The 24,828-nt window shown below is 41.3% G+C and overlaps 2 protein-coding genes and 1 pseudogene across 2 annotated transcripts; 2 read left to right on the forward strand and 1 right to left on the reverse strand.

Annotated features, from left to right (window-relative positions):
• Positions 1–3,674: 3,674 nt before the first annotated feature.
• LOC135710760 (phenoloxidase-activating factor 3-like) lies at positions 3,675–5,127 on the reverse strand. The gene is made up of 3 exons (XM_065233427.1): positions 4,684–5,127; positions 4,526–4,610; positions 3,675–4,461 (listed from the first exon to the last, which is right to left on the reverse strand). The coding sequence occupies exons 1-3, from the start codon at positions 5,102–5,104 to the stop codon at positions 3,846–3,848; spliced, it is 1,122 nt and encodes a 373-aa protein (XP_065089499.1). The 5' UTR covers positions 5,105–5,127; the 3' UTR covers positions 3,675–3,845.
• A 236-nt stretch (positions 5,128–5,363) lies between these two features.
• Positions 5,364–6,891, forward strand: LOC135710771 (phenoloxidase-activating factor 3-like). Its single transcript, XM_065233436.1, has 3 exons — positions 5,364–5,865; positions 5,929–6,013; positions 6,071–6,891. The coding sequence occupies exons 1-3, from the start codon at positions 5,445–5,447 to the stop codon at positions 6,684–6,686; spliced, it is 1,122 nt and encodes a 373-aa protein (XP_065089508.1). The 5' UTR covers positions 5,364–5,444; the 3' UTR covers positions 6,687–6,891.
• An 11,383-nt stretch (positions 6,892–18,274) lies between these two features.
• On the forward strand, positions 18,275–19,341 carry LOC135710931 (putative nuclease HARBI1; annotated as a pseudogene).
• The last annotated feature ends 5,487 nt before the right edge of the window (positions 19,342–24,828 follow it).

Below are 24,828 nucleotides of genomic sequence, written 5' to 3' on the forward strand. Positions count from 1 at the left end.
ATTACAGTTAACTACATGGTTAATTACTTTAATTACGAGCGTCGGAAATTTTTTGATTTAATTACTTTTAAGTACAAATTTTAGCTTTAATTACAAGTCGCATAAATTAAGTACATTAACTCCATTAATGTACAGCGAGAAATGTACTTAAATTACCCCCATCGTACCGTTAGACCTTTTCGTTATAGGCCCGTGAAACAAAAATTTCACAGGCCCTTTTGCTACGTTAAGGATAATGTCAGCTCTGATAGATTGTATCGCTACCGCTATTATGACTTTAGCATAGACCCTATAAACATACATCTCCCGGGGCATACGAGGAAATCTACGTTGATGATTGGTGCCGATTCATAAGCAACGATCGGTTCGTGATTTTAAATGTAGTCGGATTTCAATACTGCCGAGGTGTTGGCAGGGCAAAAACCTATACCCTGGATCAGGCCCCTGTCAAAGCACCGGAGAATGCAACAGTGAAAGGAATGTTTGTTTGTGCTAACTGAGAACCTAAGAAATAACGAATTTAATTTGGTGGATTTGAACGAGAACAGATTTACAATAGAAAATTATGTTAAGCACGTTTTACCTCTTTGTATTTAACCCCAAAATGTATGGTTAAGGCTAGGGTTAAGGGGAAGTTTACCACCCCGAAAATATAGTTTTTTTCGAAACGGTTTTCGTGGGAAAAATTATCAATAATTCGATTAGTTTTTTCTTAGATTGTTAACAAAATTTACATGTAAAAATATTATTTATTTCTCCACGCATACGAATTTTGTTCATTCAAATTAAAAATAAATCTGTTTGTACTCTAAACATATGAATGATTCAACGTAAATTGAAAACATGTTTATAACTAAAATATGTATTTTGAATTAAATTTAAAAGCATGTTTTTTCAGCAATATAGAAATCAATTGTATTTGAAAGCATCAGTCACCGATGTGTCTGTATTTGACTGGCGATGATCGGTTTCTGTACTTGGTACCTGATCAAGCGGGAACGGTGACGAAGGCGCAGAAGGCGGTAGTTCTTTCGCTGGCCATTTCGCAGGATCAGAAGTTTTTTTTAGGCCGATAAGGGGCTGTTTATAAACTACATACACATTTTTTTTTTGGATTATTGACCCCCCCACCCCCTGCATAGCCAATTGTCCATACAAAATTTTTAAAATTTGTATGAGCCGTGCAATTGTCAACACAACCCCCCTCCTCCTAACATGTTTACGTAGTTTATGAACAGACCCTAAGAGAAGGAGCTGAACGGACACTGGAGCTGGTGAATACTTTGGACATTCACACACTGCGCTACTTCCGGGAAAAAAAATCGCAGCTAGTACGCAATTGCCTTCCCAGCACTTGAGTGTGTCAAGTTGATCGGTAACGATCATTTCGTGTCCTGTGCACATGGGACTCATCGTTTCCTTTTGGTTTGGAGTTCTGCCGAAAGTATTGTTTAGTTGGAAAGACGAATAATGGGGAGGCGAATTTCATAAGTGCTATCGCGTCAATTCTGAATACGGCTGTGATCATATGATTGCGATAATACAAATAAAAGCACACAATTGGTTTGAATCATCTTAGTGTATGCAACCAAATCCAGATTATAATTTTTTTTGTTAATGAACTCTGCCTTAAATCTGTTCATTTTTATTAGTATAATAACATTAAGTTTGAAAGAAATATTGACATAATCGAAGAATTCACGCATAACATCAGAAAATTAATGCAAATGCAAATACATCTTCCATTGAACCTGTTAATTCAGGCACAAGCTAATATCATCATCTGTCGAACTGTGCTGCGAGTATGGCTTAAAATTCGAACATTTTTTGATCGGGAGGAAATTTGCTCGAGGAATTGCTTGAATTTAAGGAAATGTAAAATTGTCGTCACAACTAAGTGATTCCCATTTCATTTGTACGGCATCACGGCCCTCATTATGAGTATCACTTCCTTTTCACTGTATATTTTCGCTAGAGTTGTAAACCGATATAACCCACTCGTGACAATCGATTTTATTCTACACGAAACGAAAATCAATTATTTAATTCATGTGTTTCACTTACACATTTTTGCCAAAGCATCAGCCTTATACATTCCATAAAACAAACCACATAGGTCCTATTAGAATGCATGAAAGGTATGTGTGACCGCTTATACATTTCATTTGACACATGATCTTTATTAACTTTTTGCAAGGCGTCTGCTTATTAGTTGACTTATACATTTTATGAATAATCAGCAATGGAAATTTGCCAAAAGGTATAAGGAGATTTCTATCCGTGTAGTTCTGCATTAAAGCGCATTATTCAACGAATGCAGTGCACTAGATACGACATTATGTTGAACGTACAAAACGAGAGGGAAATCGATTGTCGCGAGTGAAGTATTTCAGTTTCCAACTCTAGCATGGTGCTCCAAGAAACTTAGTATAAGTATTGGTCATGTTTGTAGTCTAGTAAAACATTAATGGGCGTATTTCGGGGAGTAAGAATAGTTTTTGAATAAATTGATTCATTCGAGTATGTGTTAAGGGTTTTCTGCATTTTTTTTAAATAGTTCAAGAATAAGGATTTGGGTACGTTTTTAATTACATTTGTGTAACTTTAATTACATTAATTACAGAAAATATTTTTATTTTTATTATATTTTACATTAATTACGTAATCAAATTGAAGTACGTGTTTTAATTACAGTAATTACACTGGCACTGCTTTGATTACGCGAAATTAAATTTAATTACATGAAATACTTAATTTTCAAATTTAATTACTTAATTACATAGTTGAACACCTTGTACTTTAAATCCAACGCAGTCAAAAAGGCTATTGCGTGCCCCTCGTAGGAAAATCCACTAACCCCTCATTTTATCTGTCAAACTTTCATAGCGAATCAAAACAAACATTGTGTAGTAGTAGAATTTCGACTAGAATGGGGTACGTTAATCGTTTGCTTGGGACCAATAGGCTAGTCAAGTAGTGAGCCAATTTAAAATCGTTAGTTTCGTATTGATTGTTGCTATCACCATCTAAAGTGAAACCTACACGATTACTTTTGTTAACAATAATCGTACTGTCAATACATTCTATATTGACGTCAATACATCGGTATTGACAATAATTCTGTATTCCCATCATCAATATTATTGTCAATTATTGCCCTTCACGTCAATATATTGATGCGTGTGGGGTTTGCTTTAAGCGCCAAATCCCACACGCATCAATATATTGACGCGAAGGGGAATAATTGACAATAATATTGATGATGTGAATACAGAATTATTGTCAATACCGATGTATTGACGTCAATATAGAATGTATTGACAATACGATTATTGTCAATAAAAGCAAACGTGTAGGGTCCGCTTTAAAGATAATAAGTAGACAATTCTAGATCTTAGCAAAAACTAGGCTCAGTAAGTCAACGATGCCTATCATCCTCCTATCAAGCGATCGACAAAGCTAATTCAAAGATCTATGAATTAATATTCAGAAAAGTATATATTTTTTTCAAGTCAGGCCTCTTGAATTATTGTTTTCTGTTCTTATTTTTTTTATTATGTGTAGACAAAAATCTCCCCAACTGTCAACAAATACTGAGCAAATTTTGCATTGTTTCTTGACTCAGGGATTTAAATAAAAATCTCTTTAGAAAAGATTTGTTTATCAGCAAAATAACCATGGTTGAAATCTCATAAATTTAATGTATGCTCGTTTATCTACTATACATGTGCTCGATCTCAGAGAGACAAAAATCAATGTTTGATACCCAAAACTAGTAATATAGTCCTAATTCTTATGACCTTTTCAAGCCGCTTATAGACTATCCATGATTGACGGACGCTCCTCTATGCTACCATATTGGACAGGATCCAGTCAATCTGTTGGAAAACATTCGTATAGAACCCGGGTTTGTTTGTTCCACAGGACAGTCCCTTGCTGACGACACCTTTCAGGAAAAACCGATCTACCCCCGCATCCGTCGTCTGAATTTCCATCAGCGGACCACCGGAATCGCCCTGGCAGGCATCCTTCCCGCTTCCACCCAGCGCACAGATTATCGTTTCGTCAATCTTGATCAGCGGAGCATTGATCTTCGTTCGACACTGCTTCAAGTCCACATTGGAAACATCCACGAACAGTTTCTTGCTGCTGACTGTGCCATTTTCGGTCATTCCCCAGCCGGCCACGTACATCGGCTTCTCGTACTGAAGGGCTGCTTCCGCTTCCGTTTTCGGCAGACATATCGGTGCTATATACTTCCCGAAGGTAATTTCCTGATCCAGACGGAGCAACGCCAGATCTATCTTGCCTCCCCTGGAGATTCGGTGGGTGTAGTTTTTATGCATGACGATCCGTTCGATTCCGACGTCCACCACCGGAGGTGCACACTGATTGATGCCCTGTCTGGTGACACAATCCGGGTTGTTTTCCAAGTCCCACTCGCCAAGACGAACACCGGCTCTGTAATCGTGGCCTAGATGTTAGTGATCGATTGAGAAATACGTTCGAAAAAAAAGTGCATTACATCATATTGTTGATACAATGGGCTGCCGTCAGAACGTAGCGATCGTTGATAAGTGATCCTCCGCAGTTGAAGTTCTCGTTTTCATCTTAAAGAGAGACCATTGCGTTTCAATTAGTGTAGGTACTACAGTCAGCACACTGTGCGTTAATCAAACAAACCTTCATCGATGTACTTGATCAGTGCCAGCCAGGGATATTGGTCCAAATAGGTCAAGTTTCCGTGGAAAATCCTATCGGCACTGTCCAATCCACAAACGGAGTGATCCGGTAGCAGATCTTGGTATCCCTTATGTAACGGTTTTAGGTCTTCAAACGATCGTGGGATCGTAGGACGAGCTTTTCTTTTGCAGCAGACCAAATCTTCCTGCTCGTCGTCTTCACATTTGTCCTGCTCACGTCTCAGCCGAATTAGTAGACCGGAGGTTAGGCCCTCCGAAAGGGTTTCTCTAAATTCGTCACACTTATGTATCGAAACGCAGATACCCTCGTCGTAGTCTTCCGTTTCACAGGTCTTGGCCAGCGTTTGTGACGCGGTGGCAATGATTATTATGATCAGTAGGGGATTCTTAACTGTAGCCATCGTGTCGATCTCGCATGGACGATGTCCGAATAGTAACTGTCGATCGCTGCAGTAATCTCCATCCAGATAAGCAAAGCCGGTTACAACGGACGTGTTTATTGCAATATTTAATAGTGTTTAATATTATATAGCTTGAACCATAACTATTGATACGTATTATTATCACTTCTTCTATCGTTAAAAAAACTAACTAAGCTGTGCATAATGCGCATTCAAATGTTACCAATCAAATAATATTCTGGTAGGAATGTTTCAGGCTAAGATTTGCATTCATTCGAAGATTTGCAGTTGAAATCATCAGTCATCTTTCCTGGTAAGCATAGAGCAGCACCGAGCAGAAATGGCACTATCAGTACAATCGCTACTGATAGTGATACTCGCAACGGCGATCGCTCAAACAGTTGCTAAATCTTGCGAAACGGAAGACTACGAGGAAGGATCGTGTGTCCCGGTTCAAAAGTGCGACAAAATCGTCGAAATGATGGCCCGTGGTCTGTCCCCCGGGCAGCAGCGTTTGGTCGATCGTGAACAGGAGAAGTGTTCCGATGCCGAAGAGGACGGATCGATCTGTTGCCAGCGGAAGCAACGGCCCGAAATACCACGGTTCGTCGAAGATGTCAAGCCGATAGTCAAGGGCATTCACGATCTTCTGCCGGATCATAGCGTTTGCGGGTTGGACAGTGCCGATAGGATCTACCACGGGAACGAGACCTATTTGGATCAGTTTCCCTGGTTGGCGCTGATCAAATACATCGGTGAAGGTTTGTTGGTTATTTGAATCTGCCTGTGAGCAAATTTAAAGTGTTTTTCGTCTCTTCATACAGATGACAAGGAAAGTTTCAATTGCGGTGGTACGTTAATTAATAAGCGCTACGTTCTGACGGCCGCTCACTGCATAAAGAAAGAAGTGTAAGGGTTGGTTCCACGCTTATTGGAATGCTTTAATACGGAAAACTAAAATTACAGAGCCGGTGTGCGACTTGGGGAATGGGATCTAACTACGAATCCCGATTGCGTAACGAGACAAGACGTGGAGCAATGTGCTCCACCTGTACTGGACGTCGGGATCGAAAAGATCATAAGGCATAAAAAGTACAAATTTTCTTGGTACAAACCGAACAATATTGATTTGGCACTATTTCGACTGGATCAGGACGTAACCTTCGGAAAGTACATAGCCCCGATCTGTTTGCCTCGGTCGGAGCAGGAAGCTCAGCTTCAACAGGACAAACCGATGTACGTGGCTGGTTGGGGGAAGACCGAGACCGGCGAGACTAGTAAACGAAAATTGTTTGTGGATATTACAAATGTGAATTTGGACGAATGTCGAAAGCAGCACCCGTCTCCGATGATCAAATTCCACGATTCGATGATCTGTGCGCTGGGTACAGAAGGAAAAGATTCTTGCCAAGGTGATTCCGGTGGTCCGTTGATGGAGATTCAGAAGACTGCGGAAGGAGTTGATCGATACTTCCTGAAAGGAGTCGTCAGTGTGGGAGCCTCCTGTGGTACAACCAAGCCTGCGTTCTATATAGAGGTGTACAAGAACATTGATTGGATAGTTTCCAATATGGAACCGTAGATAGACGGTATTCCGAATGAAAATGTAATATGAATAATTACATTGACAATCGTATAATTTCATACCGCTTATAACGGACCATAATGTAGTAGTGGAAACGGATCTAATGTTGGCCTATGGATCGAAAGATATCCTGTTCTTAAATTTTTCGTAGAACAATGCGTCATATAGACAACACACATGGATATTTTTGGTTGTTAGTGAAACATTGTCAAAAAATGCTTTCCTTCGAAATTTATGTTACTTACCTAACTTTTCCTGGTCCGACGTGCCTCAAGATTGCACCTGCGCCAACTAACTCGGTTCGTGGCTGCTTGTCTACAATTTCTTGACCGTCCCACACTTCCTAGATCTTGCTCTTCTTTGTCTAACCACCTTGCTCGCTGTGCTCCTCTTTGTCTTGTACCGGCCGGATTCGAGGCAAACACCATTTTTGCGGGATTGTTGTCTGGTATTCTTACAACGTGTCCCGCCCATCGTATCGTTATACATAGAATTGGCCCAGCTCGTTATTCATCCTTCTGCAGGTCCTCCTCGAGTATCGTCCACTACCGGTCTTATCAGCGTCTTGTACATGGTACATTTAGTACGGGGGTGAAGTTTACCCGACCTCAGGGTCTTGGGGAGTCCGTAGTAAGCACGAATTTCTCTGCTGCAGTTGTTATCCGACGTCACCAACGATCCGAGGTACACAAATTCATCCACCACCTCGAACTCATCTCCGTCGATTGTCACGCTTCTGCCTATGCAAGCCCTATCGCGCTCGGTTTCTCTAGAGTCGGTGTATAATGAGTCACGCCAAGAGTGAAGCCAAGTCTACCTATTGAACCAAAGATGAATACTAAGATGAAACTGTCGGAAGAAAAACTTTCTATTTTAGTGTCCTCTTTCACGGTCCCTTTCATCCAATGAATACCCCCCGTATTCAAGGTAATTTTGTGGTTTTGCTGCCCCCTCGGTAGAGATGAATTTTTGCGCTCATTTTGATCAAAACAACACAAAAATCAGAGATGTCCCATTTTTTAATTACTCGATTAACAAATAATCGATTATTTTTTGTTCGCTGTGTTGCCATTTTTCCACCAATGAGAGTGCAGCACATGTTTGAAACGATCCGTGATGATCCTCTGGAGATGTTAATGCTTATATCGGCATGATATAACCGATTACAAATATTTTACTTTTCGGTTCGATAATCGATTAACACTCCGAATACGATGCCTCCGAAAAACGTGTAACGGTAAGTTTGCAATGGCACAACTTAGCCATTTCCTAATGAATTTAAAAAATGATGGTACCTTTAGAATTCCTAGGGTTTCTAGATGATTTTGATTGCAAAAAACTTGAAAATAGAGTCGTCTACTTTTTTAAAAAGTGAAAAGAGTTGTTACACGTTTTTTTGAAAGGTGTGTTTGTAGGGTTTTGCAAGTGGCGCAAGATCTGTAATTTAGATTAATGGGCACAAATGTTCACAATTAGCCAGAATACAGTCATGGTTCCTATATATGGATCCTGGAGACAACGGAACGGTCCTCGAAAAATCCGGAAAATCCGTAAAAATTGTCAATCCATGATCCTGATCCTAGAGCTCTGCGGTTTTTTGGAAAACATTAGGAACTGTGATATAAACAAATATTTGGGGTCGTGACATAAACATGTACCTGGATGGCCATGGGACCGTCCTCCGGAAGATCCGGAACATCCGTAAAAGTGGACAATCCATGAATCTGATCCTAGAGCTCTGTGTTTTTTTAACATTAGGATCTGTGATATAAGAATGAATTTGGGTCATGGACCCAGATGGCCATGGGAACGTCCTCCGGAAGATCCGGAACATCCGTAAAAGTAGGAAATCCACGATCTTGATCCTAGAGCTCCACTTTTTTTTTTAAACAATAGGAACTGTGATGATAGAAAGAATTTGGGCTTGTGACATAAACATGAACCTGGATGTGCATAGGACCGTCCTCCGGAAGATCCGGAACATCCGTAAAAGTGATCAATCCATGAAACTGATCCTAGAGCTACGCGTTTTTTTTTAACATTAGGATCTGTGATATAAGAATGAATTTGGGTCATGGACCCAGATGGCCATGGGACCGTCCTCCGGAAGATCCGGAACATCCGTAAAAGTAGTAAATCAACTCTCCTGATCCTAGAGCTCCGCGTTTTTTTTAAACATTAGGAACTGTGATAATAGAATAATTTGGGCTTGTGACATAAACATGAACCTGAATGTCCATAGGACCGTCCTCCGGAAGATCCGGAACATCCGTAAAGTGGTAAATCCACGATCCTGATCCTAGAGCTCCGTGGTTTTCTTGAAAACGTTAAGAACTGTGATGATAGAAAGAATTTAGGCTTGTGACATAAACATGAACCTGTATGTCCATGAGACCGTCCTCCGAAAGATCCGGAACATTCGTGAAAGTGGAAAATTAACGAAACTGATCCTAGAGCTCCGTGGTTTTCTTGAAAACGTTAGGAACTGTGATATTAGAATGATTTAGGGATCGTGACATAAACATGGACCCAGATGGCCATCGGAACGTCCTCCGGAAGATCCGAAAAATTCCGCAGTTTTTGAAAAAAACACTAAGAACTGAGATGATAGAATAAATTTGGGGTCGTGACCTAAACATGGACCTTGATGGCCATGAGACCGTCTTCTGGAAGATCCGGAACATACGTGAAAGTGGAAAATTCTCGAAACTGATCCGAGAGCTCCGTGGTTTTCCTGAAAACGTTAAGAACTGTGATATTAGAATGATTTTGGGATCGTGACATAAACATGGACCCAGATGGCCATAGGAACGTCCTCCGGAAGATCCGAAAAATCCTTATAAGTGGTCAATGTATGGAACTGATCCTAGAGCTCCACGGTTTTTTTTTTCGAATGCACTTGGAACTGTCATATATAAATTAATTTGCAGTCGTGACATAAACATGTACCCAGAAGGCCATGGGACCGTCCTCCGCAAGATCTAGAACATCTTTAAAAATGGTTAACCCTCGAAACTGATCCTAGAGTTCTACGGTTTTTTCGAAAGCATGTGGAACTGCGATATAAGAAATATTTTGGGGTCATGACATAAACATGGACCCAAATGGCCATGGGGCCATCCTCTGGTAAGTCCAGAACATCCGTAAAAGAGGTAAATCAATGAAACTGATCCTAGAGCTCCGCAGTTTTTTTTTTTTCCAAAAACATTAGGAACTGTGATATAAGAATGAATTTGTGATCGTGACTTAAACATGTACCTAGATAGCCATGGGACCGTCGTCCGGAAGATCAACAACATCCGTAAAATGGTCACTCCATAAAATTGAGAGGTGGAAGCATTACTATGACGAGCACCTCAACGGTGATGCAGCAGAAAACGAAGGTGGCATGACAACAGACCTTGGAGCACGTGCAGGAGACGACAGGCTATATGCCCCTGATCTTCAAGAAGTTGAGGAGGAGATCGGTCGACTGAAGAACAACAAAGCAACTGGTGTAGGTCAACAGCCAAGTGAGCTATTAAAATACGGTGGTGAAGCACTGGCTAGAGCGCTGCACTGGGTAATTGCCAAGATTTGGGAGGAAGGGATATTACCGGAGGAGTGAAGCAAGGTGTTGTATGCCCAATCTACAAAAAGGGTGACAGGTTGGATTGCTGCAACTACCGCGCGATCACACTGCTGAGCGCCGCTTACAAGGTACTCTCCCAAATTATACGCCGCCGCCTGTCACCATTTTCAAGAGATTTCTTGGGCAATACTAGCAGGGTTCATATTCGCGATTCGGCAGGTTCAGGTGTGATCAGAAGAGTTGGGATAGACACGAGTATCAAGACAGCTTCTTGGCTTCACCGATGACATCGACCATGGCACGGAACTTTGAGACGAAGGCGGAAACGTACATCAGACTGAAGGCTGAAGCTAGGTGGATTGGACTTGCCATCAACGCATTAAACACAAAATACATGAAAGGAAGAGCTTCTAGGGAAGACAATGTTAGCCTCCCACCCCGAGTTCAGATTGACGGTGACGAAATCGAGGTGGTCGATGAGTTCGTGTATTTGGGCTCACTGGTGACCGTCGAAAATGATACCAGCAGAGAATTTCAAAGACGCATTATGGCAGGGAATCGTGCCTACTTTGGACTCCGGAGGACGCTCCGGTCGAATAAAATTCGCCACGAAGTTGACTATCTAAAAGACGCTGATTAGACCGGTGGTCGTCTACTGCCACGAGACCGTGACTATGCTCGTGGAGGACAAACGCGCCCTTGGATGACGGAACGTGGAGGAAGCGAATGAACCAAGAATAGCACTAGCTGTTGGAAGAATGTCGCACGACGACGCAGTGAAAATGGTTCTCGAAAGCGTCCCAACAGGAACAAGATGAAGAGGCACGCAGCGGGCAAGGTGGATCGACCAAGTAGAAGGTGACCTGCGGACCCTTCGCAGACTACGAGGCTGGCAAAGTCTGGCCATGGATCGAGTAGAGTGGAGACGACTTCTTCGGACAGCAGAGGACAACAAGGCCTTAGCCCGGTTACAAGCCATAAAATTGATCCAAGAACGAAAAACCGTGGAACTGTAATATTAGAATGAATTTGGAGTCTTAACATAAACATGGAACCGAATGACCATGGGACAGTCCTCCGTAAGATCCGTAAAAATGAACCTGGTTGGCCATTGGAACGTCCTCCAGAAGAACCTGATCATCCGTAAAAGTGGATCATCGATGAAACTGTGAAAAAACCGTGGTTTTTTTTCGAAATCTCTTGGAACTGCGATTTAAGATAGAATTTAGGGTCGTGACATAAACATGGATCCGGATGGCCATGAGACTGTCCTCCAAAAGATCCGGAACATCCGTAAATTTATCATACTGTGAAACTGATCCTAGAGCTCTGCAGTTCTTTTTTAAACACTGTGATATAAGAAACCTCTGGATCACTTTTACGGATGTTCCGTATCTTCCGGAGGACGGTCCTATGGCCATCCAGGTCCGTGTTTTTTTTTCTTTATTAAGGAGACTTTCAGCCCTGGGCTGGTTCGTCTCCGGTACGTGTTTATGTCATGACCCCGAATTCTTTCTTATATCGCAGTTCCACATGCTTTCGAAAAAACCGTAGAATTCTAGGATCAGTTTCGAGGGTTGACCATTTTTAAAGATCTTCTAGATCTTGCGGAGGATGGTCCCATGGCCTTCTAGGTACATGTTTATGTCACGACCGCAAATTAATTTATATATGACAGTTCCAAGTGATTTCGAAAAAACCCCGGAGCTCTAGGGTCAGTTTCATACAATGACCACTTTTACGGAATTTTCGGATCTTGCGGAGGACGTTCCGATAACCATCTGGGTCCATGTTTATGTCACGATCCCAAATTCATTCTAATATCGCAGTTCCTAACGTTTTCACGAAAACCACGGAGCTCTCGGATCAGTTTCGTGAATTTTCCACTTTCACGGATGTTCCGGATCTTTCGGAGGACGGTCCCATACCCATCAAGGTCCATGTTTATGTCACAACCCTAAATTAATTCTATCTTCTCAGTTCTTAGTGTTTTTTTTTTCAAAAACTGCGGAGCTCTAGGATCATTTTCATTGCTTTACCACTCTCACGGATGTTCCGGATCTTTCGGAGGATGGTCCTATGGACGTTCAGGTTCATTTTTATGTCACAACCCCAAATTCTTTCTATTATCACAATTCCTAATGTTTAAAAAAAAAACGCGGAGCTCTAGGATCAGGACAGTAGATTTACCACTTTTACGGATGTTCCGGATTTTTCGGAGCACGGTCTCATGGCCATCAAGGTCCATGACCCAAATTCATTCTTATATCACAGATCCTAATGTTAAAAAAAAACGCGTAGCTCTAGGATCAGTTTCATGGATTGATCACTTTTACGGATGTTCCGGATCTTCCGGAGGACGGTCCTATGGACATCCAGGTTCATGTTCATGTCACAAACCCAAATTATTTCTATCATCACAGTTCCTAATGTTTATAAAAAAAAAACGCGGAGCTCTAGGATCAAGATCGTGGATTTACTACTTTTACGGATGTTCCGGATCTTCCGGAGGACGGTCCCATGGCCATCTGGGTCCATAACCCAAATTCATTCTTATATCACAGATCCTAATGTTAAAAAAAACACAGAGCTCTAGGATCAGATTCATGGATTGTCCACTTTTACGGATGTTCCGGATCTTCCGGAGGACGGTCCTATGGACATCCAGGTTCATGTTTATGTCACAAGCCCAAATTCTTTTTATCATCACAGTTCCTATTGTTTAAAAAAAAAAGTGGAGCTCTAGGATCAAGATCGTGGATTTACTACTTTTACGGATGTTCCGGATCTTCCGGAGGACGGTCCCATGGCTATCCAGGTACATGTTTATGTCACGACCCCAAATATTTGTTTATATCACAGTTCCTAATGTTTTCAAAAAAACCGCAGAGCTCTAGGATCAGGATCATGGATTGACCATTTTTACGGATTTTCCGGATTTTTCGAGGACCGTTCCGTTGTCTCCAGGATCCATATATAGGAACCATGACTGTATTCTGGCTAATTGTGAACATTTGTGCCCATTAATCTAAATTACAGATCTTGCGCCACTTGCAAAACCCTACAAACACACCTTTCAAAAAAACGTGTAACAACTCTTTTCACTTTTTAAAAAAGTAGACGACTCTATTTTCAAGTTTTTTGCAATCAAAATCATCGAGAAACCCTAGGAATTCTAAAGGTACCACAATTTTTAAAATTCATTAAGAGATGGCTAAGTTGTGCCATTGCAAACTTGCCGTTACACGTTTTTCGGAGGCTTCGTAGTCGGCGTAAAGTTTTTTACCCACCGTATTCGGAGTGTTAATCGATAATTCGAATGAAAATCGGCCATCACTAGATGAATGTGAAACGTCATTTCAAATATAAGGACCGTTCATAAATAATGATACAATTTTAAAGGGACCGGGGCTAATCACAAATAACGTCCCCACGGTAACTGAAATAAACACGAGTGTTCACCGGTTGATTGAACTGTCAAACCGGCTACCTATCGTGCAAAGTAAACAAGCATTACGATGCTATGAAAGGTCCACGAAAGGTATTGCAAGGTATAATCGAAGAAATGATCATATACACGCAGTGAGCATTACATTTGTCATGCGATACGTTTTGTAATGATCAATAATGACAATTTCTACTATTTTCCTTTAAGATAATTCGACAAAATCACTGATATAATGATTTACTACAGCCGTTAATTTTTTTCCTCGCTAGAAGTCATTTGAAGTTGATGCAGAAGTCCTCTGTTGCCAAGTGAAAAGAAAGGGAATCTTTCGAAAACCGTGATGCGAGTTCAACTGTTTTTTCTCTTGACGTGACTCATTATACACCGACTCTAGGTTTCTCCTGCTAACAGATATTTTGTCTTCGACGTATTCACCTTTAATCCACCTTCTCTGCTTCACGTTTCAGCCTGGTGTATTGCTCCGCCACGGCCCGAAACGTTCTTCCGACAATGTCCACGTCGTCAGCGAAGCAGGACTTATTGAAGATCGTGCCCCGCATGTTAAAGCCCACACGTTTCATAACACCTTCTAGAATAATAGGTCATATGAGCTTGAGCTTGAGCTTGATTGACCGCCCACGGTTGCTACTCAGTTATTGCCAGATCAGCTGTAATTACACAGAGAACCAATAGACGATGCTTGGGACTAGCAATCATCCTCAATGTGTAAAAACTGGTGATCTTAAATTAGGCAATACCAGCGCCGGCCGCGCCCGAACACAGGTCAAGAAAGGAATGGGAAGGATTGTGTTGACATGACACTCGCTTTGATGGAAGCCGAGAACACCTCTGCACTTCCACGAGGAATCACTGGGATGTTGGATAAGAGGGTTGGGTTTGCAGCAGGGTTCGTTTTGGTAAACGATAAGCTGAATTAATGTCCTAACGATCATATAACGCGAAGGAGCTTGGGACTAAACCTACGGTCTTCTGCTCAGTAAGCAAAAACGTTTGCCACTAGGCAGACGAGCACCTTTTTAATCACCGAGTTGCTGTTATTACCATGTAGTCATATTAACAAATAAAACGATTGACGAATCTTGATTGTGGATGGGCCTGAGATTAGACTCATGATGTTCTGCTCAGTAAGCAAAAACGGTTGCTCTAAGGCCACCGAGCCCCTCATATCACATAATACCGTTGCTCTAATTTTTGTATCCATTCAAACCCGGAACCAACGACAACAACGAGTTTCGCAAAATACACGATACACAAGCGATTTTACTATAAATCTCTTTGATATGTAAGGACCTGGGACCGCGTTTTTCTGCTCAGTAAGCAGGCCACTGTAACCGACGATCTTTCAAATCCGAAAACTAAAAACTACGAAAAAGTACTTAGGCCTTCATTAAGTTCCACTTTCACGCGACGTACAATGTTTCAATTTGCTCTTTACGTATTGTTCAGGCTAGGCCCTTTTCAAAATTTACGCGAGAAATACGCACAATCGTCACCTACCTCGCAAAACTGGTTCCAAACGACAACAAAGGCATAAGCAACGATGGATTGTAGAACTTTGCTGGCTCCGGTGGTGTAGTGCACAGCAAAAAAAATGTAATATCGATCAACGTAATTCAAGCTGATGTATGGAATAATGATGTAGGGTAGATGTACCAGTTATGGCTACACGTTCCCACCATGATGCGTTCCAATCATGGCATATAGGATTTCCATAGGCCATGATTGGAACACACCATAACAGGAATGTACAGCCATAACTGGTACATCTACCCTAATTGTAATTTTGTAATTTATCAGCACACACCCTGGTCGACCACTGTAAACCAATCTGCCGTTCAGCGTTTTCGGTTTTTGTTTCTGGATCTTTAGTTGCCTCTGTGATATACTTACTTGCGGCATACTATTTTGGGAGTGTATATGAGCGTGTACCATGTACGGCAGCTCATCTCTCATCGTGATGGTGGGACATAGTAGACAAATTAGAGAGAAAACAAGGAGGTATTAGTATTAGTTATATGTAAACAAACAAAACAAAAGTTAGATAATGCGGCACTGTAACTACTACTATTTTAGAGGTATGATTCGTCATGTTTAACTCAATGTTTCAATTGAGGCAAACTATCTATCTTACAATTACAAAAGCAAACCTAAACTTACAATTATATGCAAATGCAAAATGAAACTTGACAAATCATCGTCAATTCCCTTATTCCAGGGCAGGGCCTGACGATTTGAATCTAATTTTGATCAGTGAACGGGCACCATATGGTACATTTTCTCACCATGAACCTATCATTTCCAGCCTATCTGAACTATTTAATAAATGGAAGCCATAACATGGGTTACGCTCCCCCTAAGCGGGTCCTCCGCATCCTGTCTCTGTCTTATCTCAAATACAAAATGCCAATGATATGAATGTATCTATATATAACGTGGAAATGACGTACAATCAAATAAACCCGTAACCCACTCACTTGGTCAGGCTTCAGAATCGTCCCGTGGAAAGTGCGCTCTACACTCCAAGTTCCCTTTTTTCAAATTTACCGCAAATTTGATATTTTACCCATTGAGTGTTGATTAGTCACAATGAAACATTGTGACAGAAGTTGAGGTTATTAGTGTATTAAATAATCTAGGTCCTATTTAGGATTATATCTGAAAAATCCAAATCTGGCCAACGCCCACCTAAACCTGTTCTAATCCACCTGAAATGACTAACGAATGGAAGACTTTGACTACCCAGCCATGCAATAGTCTCATTCCGTGCCTTATGGCAACTTGATGATTCTATTGCGCTCATCTTCTGGCACCACCCAGGGGAGACTTGGTCCTGTACCCAATGCTTAACTTATCTCCATTCCACTCAGCTACTGGAAATTTCTTGTGATATAGTGGGCGGAATATTATTATATGAGACAATTCAATGCAGACGTCTTTCCAAATTTGGCAGATCGACAGGTAATCGGTGAGTTACCACGATAGTTGCTATTCAACAACTCGACAACGTCCCATCGTCAACGCCTGCTATGAGAATTTCCCATAGCAGACGCCAACGAAATGACGTCATCGAGCTATCGATCAACTACCCTGGTTATCGCCTGGTACCTTATAGCACGATGCTAGGAGGCGAACCGGAAGAATCGATGAGCTACCTCCCCCCTTTGAAATTCCAAAGTTGCAGAGAATCAAAACCCCCAAATTAATTTAAAATGCCAAAAAATAAAACATGCTTAAAACGGTTAAATGGCCTTAACAAGGCAAACTACAATTTAAAGTAGAGTAAAGTCAGGCCGAAACAAATCAAAGAGGTCTTAAATCGCTAAACCACATTTTTTTTTTAATTAATTAGTGGTATTTTTAGAGAAATAAAATCCCAACAATACATTCTACAGGTTTTCCCGGAAAATAGGCTTCCTTGTAAATCCTAATCCTAATACACCTACAAGCAAATGACTAACTGGACTGGATGGTTCCGTGCTACTTCAGCGTGTGGTGCCCATTTCCATTGTAAAGGGTGATACGGTCAAAATTTGGTCAAGGGAAAACGCGTGTAAATCGGTGAAATCGTTTATTTAAAAAATCAAATTAAATTTCTTTTTCAAGTTCAATTAGTATAAAATTCAGGAAAAATATTCAGTTAGGCTTCCGCTTTTCCAAATCCGAATTGCCGGGCCTTACGCTTGACCCCTGCCATCAGATTTTGTACAGCCACCTTGTCCACCTTCTTCGCCGCAGAAAGCCAGTTTGCCTTGAACTGCTGCTCGCCCTTAGCAGTTTTTTTGGTCTTCTTTAGGTTCCGCTTGACAATAGCCCAGTATTTCTCAATTGGGCGGAGCTCTGGCGTGTTGGGAGGGTTCTTGTCCTTGGGAACCACCTGCACGTTGTTGGCGGCGTACCACTCCATGGCCTTTTTACCGTAATGGCAAGATGCCAAATCCGACCAAAACAGTACGGAACAACCGTGTTTCTTCAGGAAAGGCAGCAGACGTTTATTCAAACACTCTTTCACGTAAATTTCTTGGTTGACAGTCCCGGTCTGCTTTTCAAGCCACAGGTACAGATGGCTTGCCAAACCAGATATTTCTTTGCGAACTTTGACAGTTTCATGTGCTTGAAAACATCTGCTACCTTTCCCCTTCCTTTTGCCGTATAAAACTCCTGTCCCGGAAGCTGCTTGTAGTCGGCTTTGACGTAGGTTTCGTCGTCCATTACCACGCAGTCAAACTTCGTCAGCATCGTCGTGTAACTAGAATAATAGGTCATATGAATAAAGTGAGTAAAAGCTTTTACTTTGCTAAAATCCAAACGTCTTTTACTTGAGCATTTGCTCACGTTGATATGACAAAAGCTGAGATTTGAGTATTTACTTTTCGAACATCTAAATCCATATGAATAAAATTGTAAGAACCAAGTATATACTCACTAAATCCTGAGTCACCTGTTGGGCATGCTCAGATGAAATCGAAGTGGTGAACTCGCGTGTTTTGTGAGTGAAATATACGGTTTAAAATGTACATGGGAGATTTTGTTAATTTATCATTTCCAATGGTAGTTGACGTTGACGGTATATATCAAAATCAGAATCGTTCAGTAAAGATTTATAAAACTCGGCGAGTGGGAGATGATGATAGCTTCAAGGAACTCTACCGGTTTACTCGAGAAAATGTTGACTTTTTGGCGCAAACATTTTTGAAAGATAATTCAGAAACCCGAAGTGGTGCATTATCAAACAGACAAAGGATGAAGTGTTTTTTAAGATACGCGGGTGATCCCGGATTCCAGGTAACATTTAATTTTTGTGAAAATGAGAGCGCGTTTATACATTGTTTAATTCACCCACAGGTAGGTGTGGGCGAAGATTTAGGCATCCATCAAACTACAGTGTGCAAGGCGATCTTCGATAAATCAGCCGAATGTATACACTTTCCTAATACAGCGGTGGAGATGGAACAAGAAAAGAAGTCATGGCAGAGAAAATGTCGATTCCCCAGTGCCATAGGTGCCATAGATTGCACTCATATTTTGATCAAACGCCCAGGTAACTACAAAGATGAATTTGTCAATAGGAAAGGATTAAACTCCTTCAATGTACAAGCAACATGCAATGCTACTGAACAGTTTACAAGTGTTGATTGCGAATGGGCTGGTTCAGTACATGATGCTCGAATATGGAGAAATTCTGATATCTTCGATATCATACAGGACAATGCATCTGGCGCACTTCTTTTGGCTGATGAAGCTTACCCACTCACCCCATGGATGATGAAACCATATCGAGATCCTGTAACATCCTCACAGAAAATGTTTAACGTGATTCACACAAGGGAAAGAGTAATTATTGAACGTGTTTTTGGTCAAGTGAAACAAAGATTTCCTATCTTACAATCAAAGGTACGCGTAAAACAGAAAAAATTCCTCGCATGATAGCTGCTTGTTTTATTTTACACAATGCAGCAAAGTATCTAAATGATAGGGACTTTGAACTAGATGAGACTACAACGTACGACATAGCCGTTCTTGCATCAACCGTTATAGAAAATACAGCGCTACAACGAGGACAAAAACGCCGTGATACTATTGCATCACATTTGCTAGGTGACCATGTTTGTTAAACCAGGAAAATACAAAGTCTTATACTCCGTATCTTCAACAACATTAGCTTTCTTTTGAGCACCAACAGCTCAATTTATTTCTCGTGGCGCTCATTTTGTTGGGTCTGTAATTGCGCCGTGTATTCCTGTTGAGCTTTTATCAGTTTGGGTTGTTCTTCAAGAATCGTTTTTTGACCGATGCTTTGAATTGGATGTCTTTGTCGTGTCATCTGAAAAGAAACCAGACATAATGTTCTAAATAAGTTCACAGGATTTGTAGATAATAGACATAGACATGTAGATCAAGTCCATACTGCTTTTTTTTTTTTTTTTGGGACTTTAACCGCTGTTACGGTCATTCATCCCATAGAAGTCCATACTGCTGTTATACGTATTAGTCTCCCACGTTTCAAGCAACCATTCCAGGCGGTAGCGTTTGAAATTCCAGACATTGGAGCAGTTTATAATGGTAGCATTGGACTTCTAGATCATGTGCATAGAACTTATAGATAATGGGCCAACCTGTTTTCTGAGAACACTTCCATGTAGATCATCTGGGGATTCGTCTTCAGAAGTATTTTCATGTGGAGGTATCTCTGTAGTCTGCGGAGTAACACTTCCACTTTTCGCCGAGACACCAATCGAGACACCATCTGAAATAAAAAAAGCAAACTTTGAATTAATCGTGAAGTTTTCTTTGTTTGTAATTACTTAGTCCATCGGTACGTTAAACATGTTTTTTATGAATATAAAACAACATATTAACTAATTTAAACTAGTATTTACAGTAAGTGATTCTTCGTTTGCCAAGTTCACATTCACCGCTACTTCAAATTTTGCGACTTCCAACTTATTTTAACAGTAATTGTACTTACATGAACGTTTGCTAGAACTGGGGTTTTCGACTCCTCCCATGAAATCAAAAAACTTTCTTTCCAACTCGTTCAAAATAATTTTTCTGTTTCCAGTTTGTCTATGATCCGTTTTTACCTTGATCCTTTGCTTCATGTTGTTGATTTTCTTCATGACTTGCCGAACAGTCATATTGATCTCGTGTTGGAATAGCATCTGGATACACACTTCATGCATGGCAGTTTTTTTCTTTTGCTTCATCGCCAGCACTTGAGATTTTTCCAGCAGCGTTTTTCCGAAGGATATCAGAATATCCACAAACTTCGCATCTTAAATACTTTTTTTTCTCAGCAGTTGTGCCTTCCGTTGGAATCTGGTTCCCATTTTCATGTTCCTCACCTAAAAATAATGGAAACGGCGTATGTTATAAATCATTTTTCAGTACTGTGAGGAAAAAAATTCAAACTATGATTCTGATTTTCCTCCAGATATTCCTCGTTGAAGGAATCCTCAGCCATTTTCCCGTAAAGCTTCTTCGGGCACTTCTATTTTTCATCCAAAAATATTCCTTCTGTCAAAGAAAATCAAATCAAAACAAACAATAAAACAGCTTTTTGACAGAGTAAAGCTATGTTCGAAATTCGAACTAACTCCGAGTAAAGTACAACTTTATTCATACGAATTTGAGTAAATGCTCAAACAGATTACTTTCCTCAAACTGGTTTGCTCATGAGTAAAGACTTGCTTTTATTCATATGACCTATTGTCAAAAAATGCTTTCCTTCGAAATTTATGTTACTTATCTAACTTTTCCTGGTCCGACGTGCCTCAGGATTGCATCTGCGTCACAATGTTACGTCAACTAACTCGGTTCGTGGCTGCTTGTCTACAATTTCTTGACCGTCCCACACTTCCTAGATCTTGCTCCACTTGGTCTAACCACCTTGCTCGCTGTACTCCTCTGCGTCTTGTACCAGCCTTATTCTTACAACGTGTCCCGCTCATCATAACCGTCCTTCTTTCGCGACTTTCTGGATACTGGGTTCCGTTCTCAAATACCCCGCAAAAGATGGTCCTAAGCACTCGTCGTTCAAAAACACTCAGTGCTTGCACGTCCTCCTCAAGCATCGTCCACGTCTCGTGCCCGTAGAGAACTACCAGTCTTATCAGCGTCTTGTACATGGTACATTTAGTACGGAGGTGGAGTTTACCCGACCTCAGGGTCTTGTGGAGTCCGTAGTAAGCACGACTTCTGACTTATCCGACGTCACCAACGATCCGAGGTACACAAATTCATCCACCACCTCGTACTCATCGCCGTCGATTGTCACGCTTCTGCCTATGCGAGCCCTATCGCGCACGGTTTCTCTTGCTAACAGATATTTTGTCTTCGACGTATTCACCTTTAATCCACCTTCTCTGCTTCACGTTTCAGCCTGGTGTATTGCTCCGCCACGGCCCGAAACGTTCTTCCGACAATGTCCACGTCGTCAGCGAAGCAGATGAATCGACTAGCTTGGGACCGAAGAGAGTACCAGAGCTGAGCCAAAAAGTTGAGCACGTTATTTCGGGACCTTCTAGTCTTAGAGTTGCCTCTATGCTGCAAGGGTTTGTTCACAGAAGACTTGTGTGCCCTTTTCACATGTGGCTTTTGAAATGGGGTGAAGTTTTTAGATGGTTCCAGAAATATCTTTTAGTATAGATTCAAGCAGACTCAACACTTGGTTCCAGAGATCTACTGGAATCACCACTCATGCTCCCAGGAAGACGCAATTCCCGAATAGAAATTGTAATGTAGGAAACATCAGCAGACATCTTCAATACATTAAATTTTAATGTGTATTGCTGTACCCTTAATGTATTCAGACTTCAGTGTGACATCCAAGTACATAAAAATACATTAGCCTCAAACGTTACATCAGAATCAAACGTCTTGACGATGTAAAATTTGACATCAGAATACATCCAATGACAACATAACCAAACGTTACATTAGAATCAAACTTCATCACGATGTAATTTGTTGCACGCATAAAACATCAGAATACATCCAATTACAACAGAACCTAACGTTACATTAGAATCAAACTTCATCACGATGTAATTTCAATCCTAATTTTCCGGAAGATTTTTGAAGTTTTCCACCGGAAAACATGAGGCAAATCTCGAGGCAAATTTACTCATCGCTACGTTCCTGCATTTTTTGCGATTTTGAGTACACTGTATTCAAATTTGGGTTGATCACATTGGCCGTGTACAGTTTTTTTTTCGCGGTGTCCGTCGCGAGTTTTGGTGGCGATACGGTGTCCGACGTTGCGGCAAATCCTTTGGTTTGTTTTTTCCGTCGATCTTGTTTTCCGTGCTGAGCACCAATGCTACCGACGTGCCAGGAAGGCAGCTCCCACACCTGGACCCCCGCCAGTTTCGAAGATTGCGAGTCCCGCGATCGCCCTTGGAAAAGGAAGGCTGTTTTTCAGGTAAGTAAATGTAAATTAATGTACTGTAATTATGTTTTTTTTTAGGAAAGTGCACCAGTGCGAAGCCGGATCCCGGTAGGAAAACCGAATACGCATCCCGATGGGGATTCCGTAGACGGATCCCGATGGGGATTTCGTAGACGGATTCCAATGGGGAAACCGAATAAGAATCCCGATGGGGAAACCGAATACGAATCCCGATGGGAAAACCGAATACGGATCCCGATGGGGATACCGAATACGGAGCCCGATGGGGAAACCGAATACGGGTCCCAATGGGGAAACCGAATACGGATCCCGATGGGGAAACCGAATACGGATCCCGATGGGGAAACCGAATACGGGTCCAAATGGGGAAACCGAATACGCATCCCAATGGGGATTCCGTAGACGGATCCCGATGGGGAAACCGAATACGGATCCCGATGGGGAAACCGAATACGGATCCCGATAACTTCTAAATATTAATTTCTTTAAATTAAATCAAGAATTTTATTATTCTCTTCCGCAATCGTGGGGATGGGAGTGATAGGGCTGCAGATAGCAGTGGTGGGGGACTTGGTGACTAATCCGATGAAACTGTTACTTCTTGAAGCTAATCTTTTTCGTATTTCTTTCATTCTCTTTTCGCACTTTGCATATGACACCATCTATGTACATTGATATCTACATATCTACATTGATCCTACATTCATTCAATGATGTGTGGAGAGCTCATTCCGAATGATCAGTGGACCAGCCTCATCCCAGATGACCATGGCAATGCAAGAAAATTAGTTTTCATTGAAGGAAGTATCACAACACAGGTAACTGCTATTAAATATTTTTGCAGACAATGACAGATGGTGAACATGACGATCCAGTTATGCTGTTACGTATACGCTATACGTACATTTAAAATTAACCATCAATCGCAGAAACTATACGAATTATCGCGTATCTCTGTTGTTCATTACATACCAAGTGAAAACCTAATCATATATTGTCGTGGAATGTTGGCAAACGTATAAGATACTTACTTTACTTTTGCTGGTCCGACGTCCCTCAAGATTTGACCTGTATAACAAAGTTGCGCCAACTAACTCGGTCCCTGACTGCTTGTCTCCAATTTCTCGAGCATCCCACACTTCCTACATCTTGCTCCACTTGGTCTAACCACCTAGCACGCTGTACTTTTCTGCGTCTTGTACCGGCCGGATTTGAGGAAAACACCATTTTTGCGGGATTGTTGTCCGGCATTCCTAAGCACGCGTCGTTCGAAAACTCCCAGTGTTCCTCGAGCATTGTACATTGTCATATTTTTCATGCACAATAATTTTGTTTATTATATATTTGCAGTTCGTCAATTAGGTAGAAGACTGGTAGCCCAAAACTTTCCACATTTGTGGATCATCCCGATCCACGTCCAAAGTGTCATGCATTATTGACAAATTGGCACAGCGGGTCGATTTAAATGGAGATCTGGAGGCGCAGCGATCTTATTGTCATGATCGTCTGGTAGTTCACTCAAAAATGCTATAACAATCGCCAAGTTCGCTGTAATGTCACCAAGTGCCTCGTCACCCATGAATAGGCGCCTATGTCAGTGGTCTAACAACTCTTAGCGCGCTAATGGCATAGTTCCCCTGCCGCAATGATATTAGATTAGCTAAGGTCAGTTAACTGACTGGTGGGAAACGGGAGCTTAAGCAATGGCTATTCTGTATGCATTTAAGAGATAGTCTACCAGAATGGATGATTTTTTTTTGTACTATTTTATGTTTTCTGATGGTTTTGGTTATGCAAAACATGAGAATTAACTTTTCCAATGCTTTTAATTGTACAAAGCATTAGAGCTAGAAACATGATCTTGTAAACACTACACACCTTAACTGGTAGTTTGCTAAAAAAATGCTACAACAATCGTCAAGCTCGCTGTAATGTCACCAAGTGCCTCGTCACCTACAAATTGGCGCCTATGTCAGTGCTCTAATAACTCTTAGCGCGCTAATGGCATAGTTCCCCTGCCGCATAGAGAGTTGCCGCAATGATATTTGGTTAGCTAAGGTCAGTTATCTGACTGTTGGGAAACGGGAGCTTCAGCATTGACTGTTATGTACGCATTTTTATTATGTTATCTAACAACAATGGTATGTAGTGTTTACACGATCATGTTTCTATGTAATTCTAATGTGTTGTA

The sequence above is a fragment of the Ochlerotatus camptorhynchus genome, unplaced genomic scaffold (assembly GCF_037179485.1).
Source record: "Ochlerotatus camptorhynchus isolate MF236.1 unplaced genomic scaffold, CSIRO-AGI_Acam_v1.1 ptg000037l, whole genome shotgun sequence".
Classification (NCBI taxonomy): Eukaryota; Metazoa; Arthropoda; class Insecta; order Diptera; family Culicidae; genus Ochlerotatus; species Ochlerotatus camptorhynchus.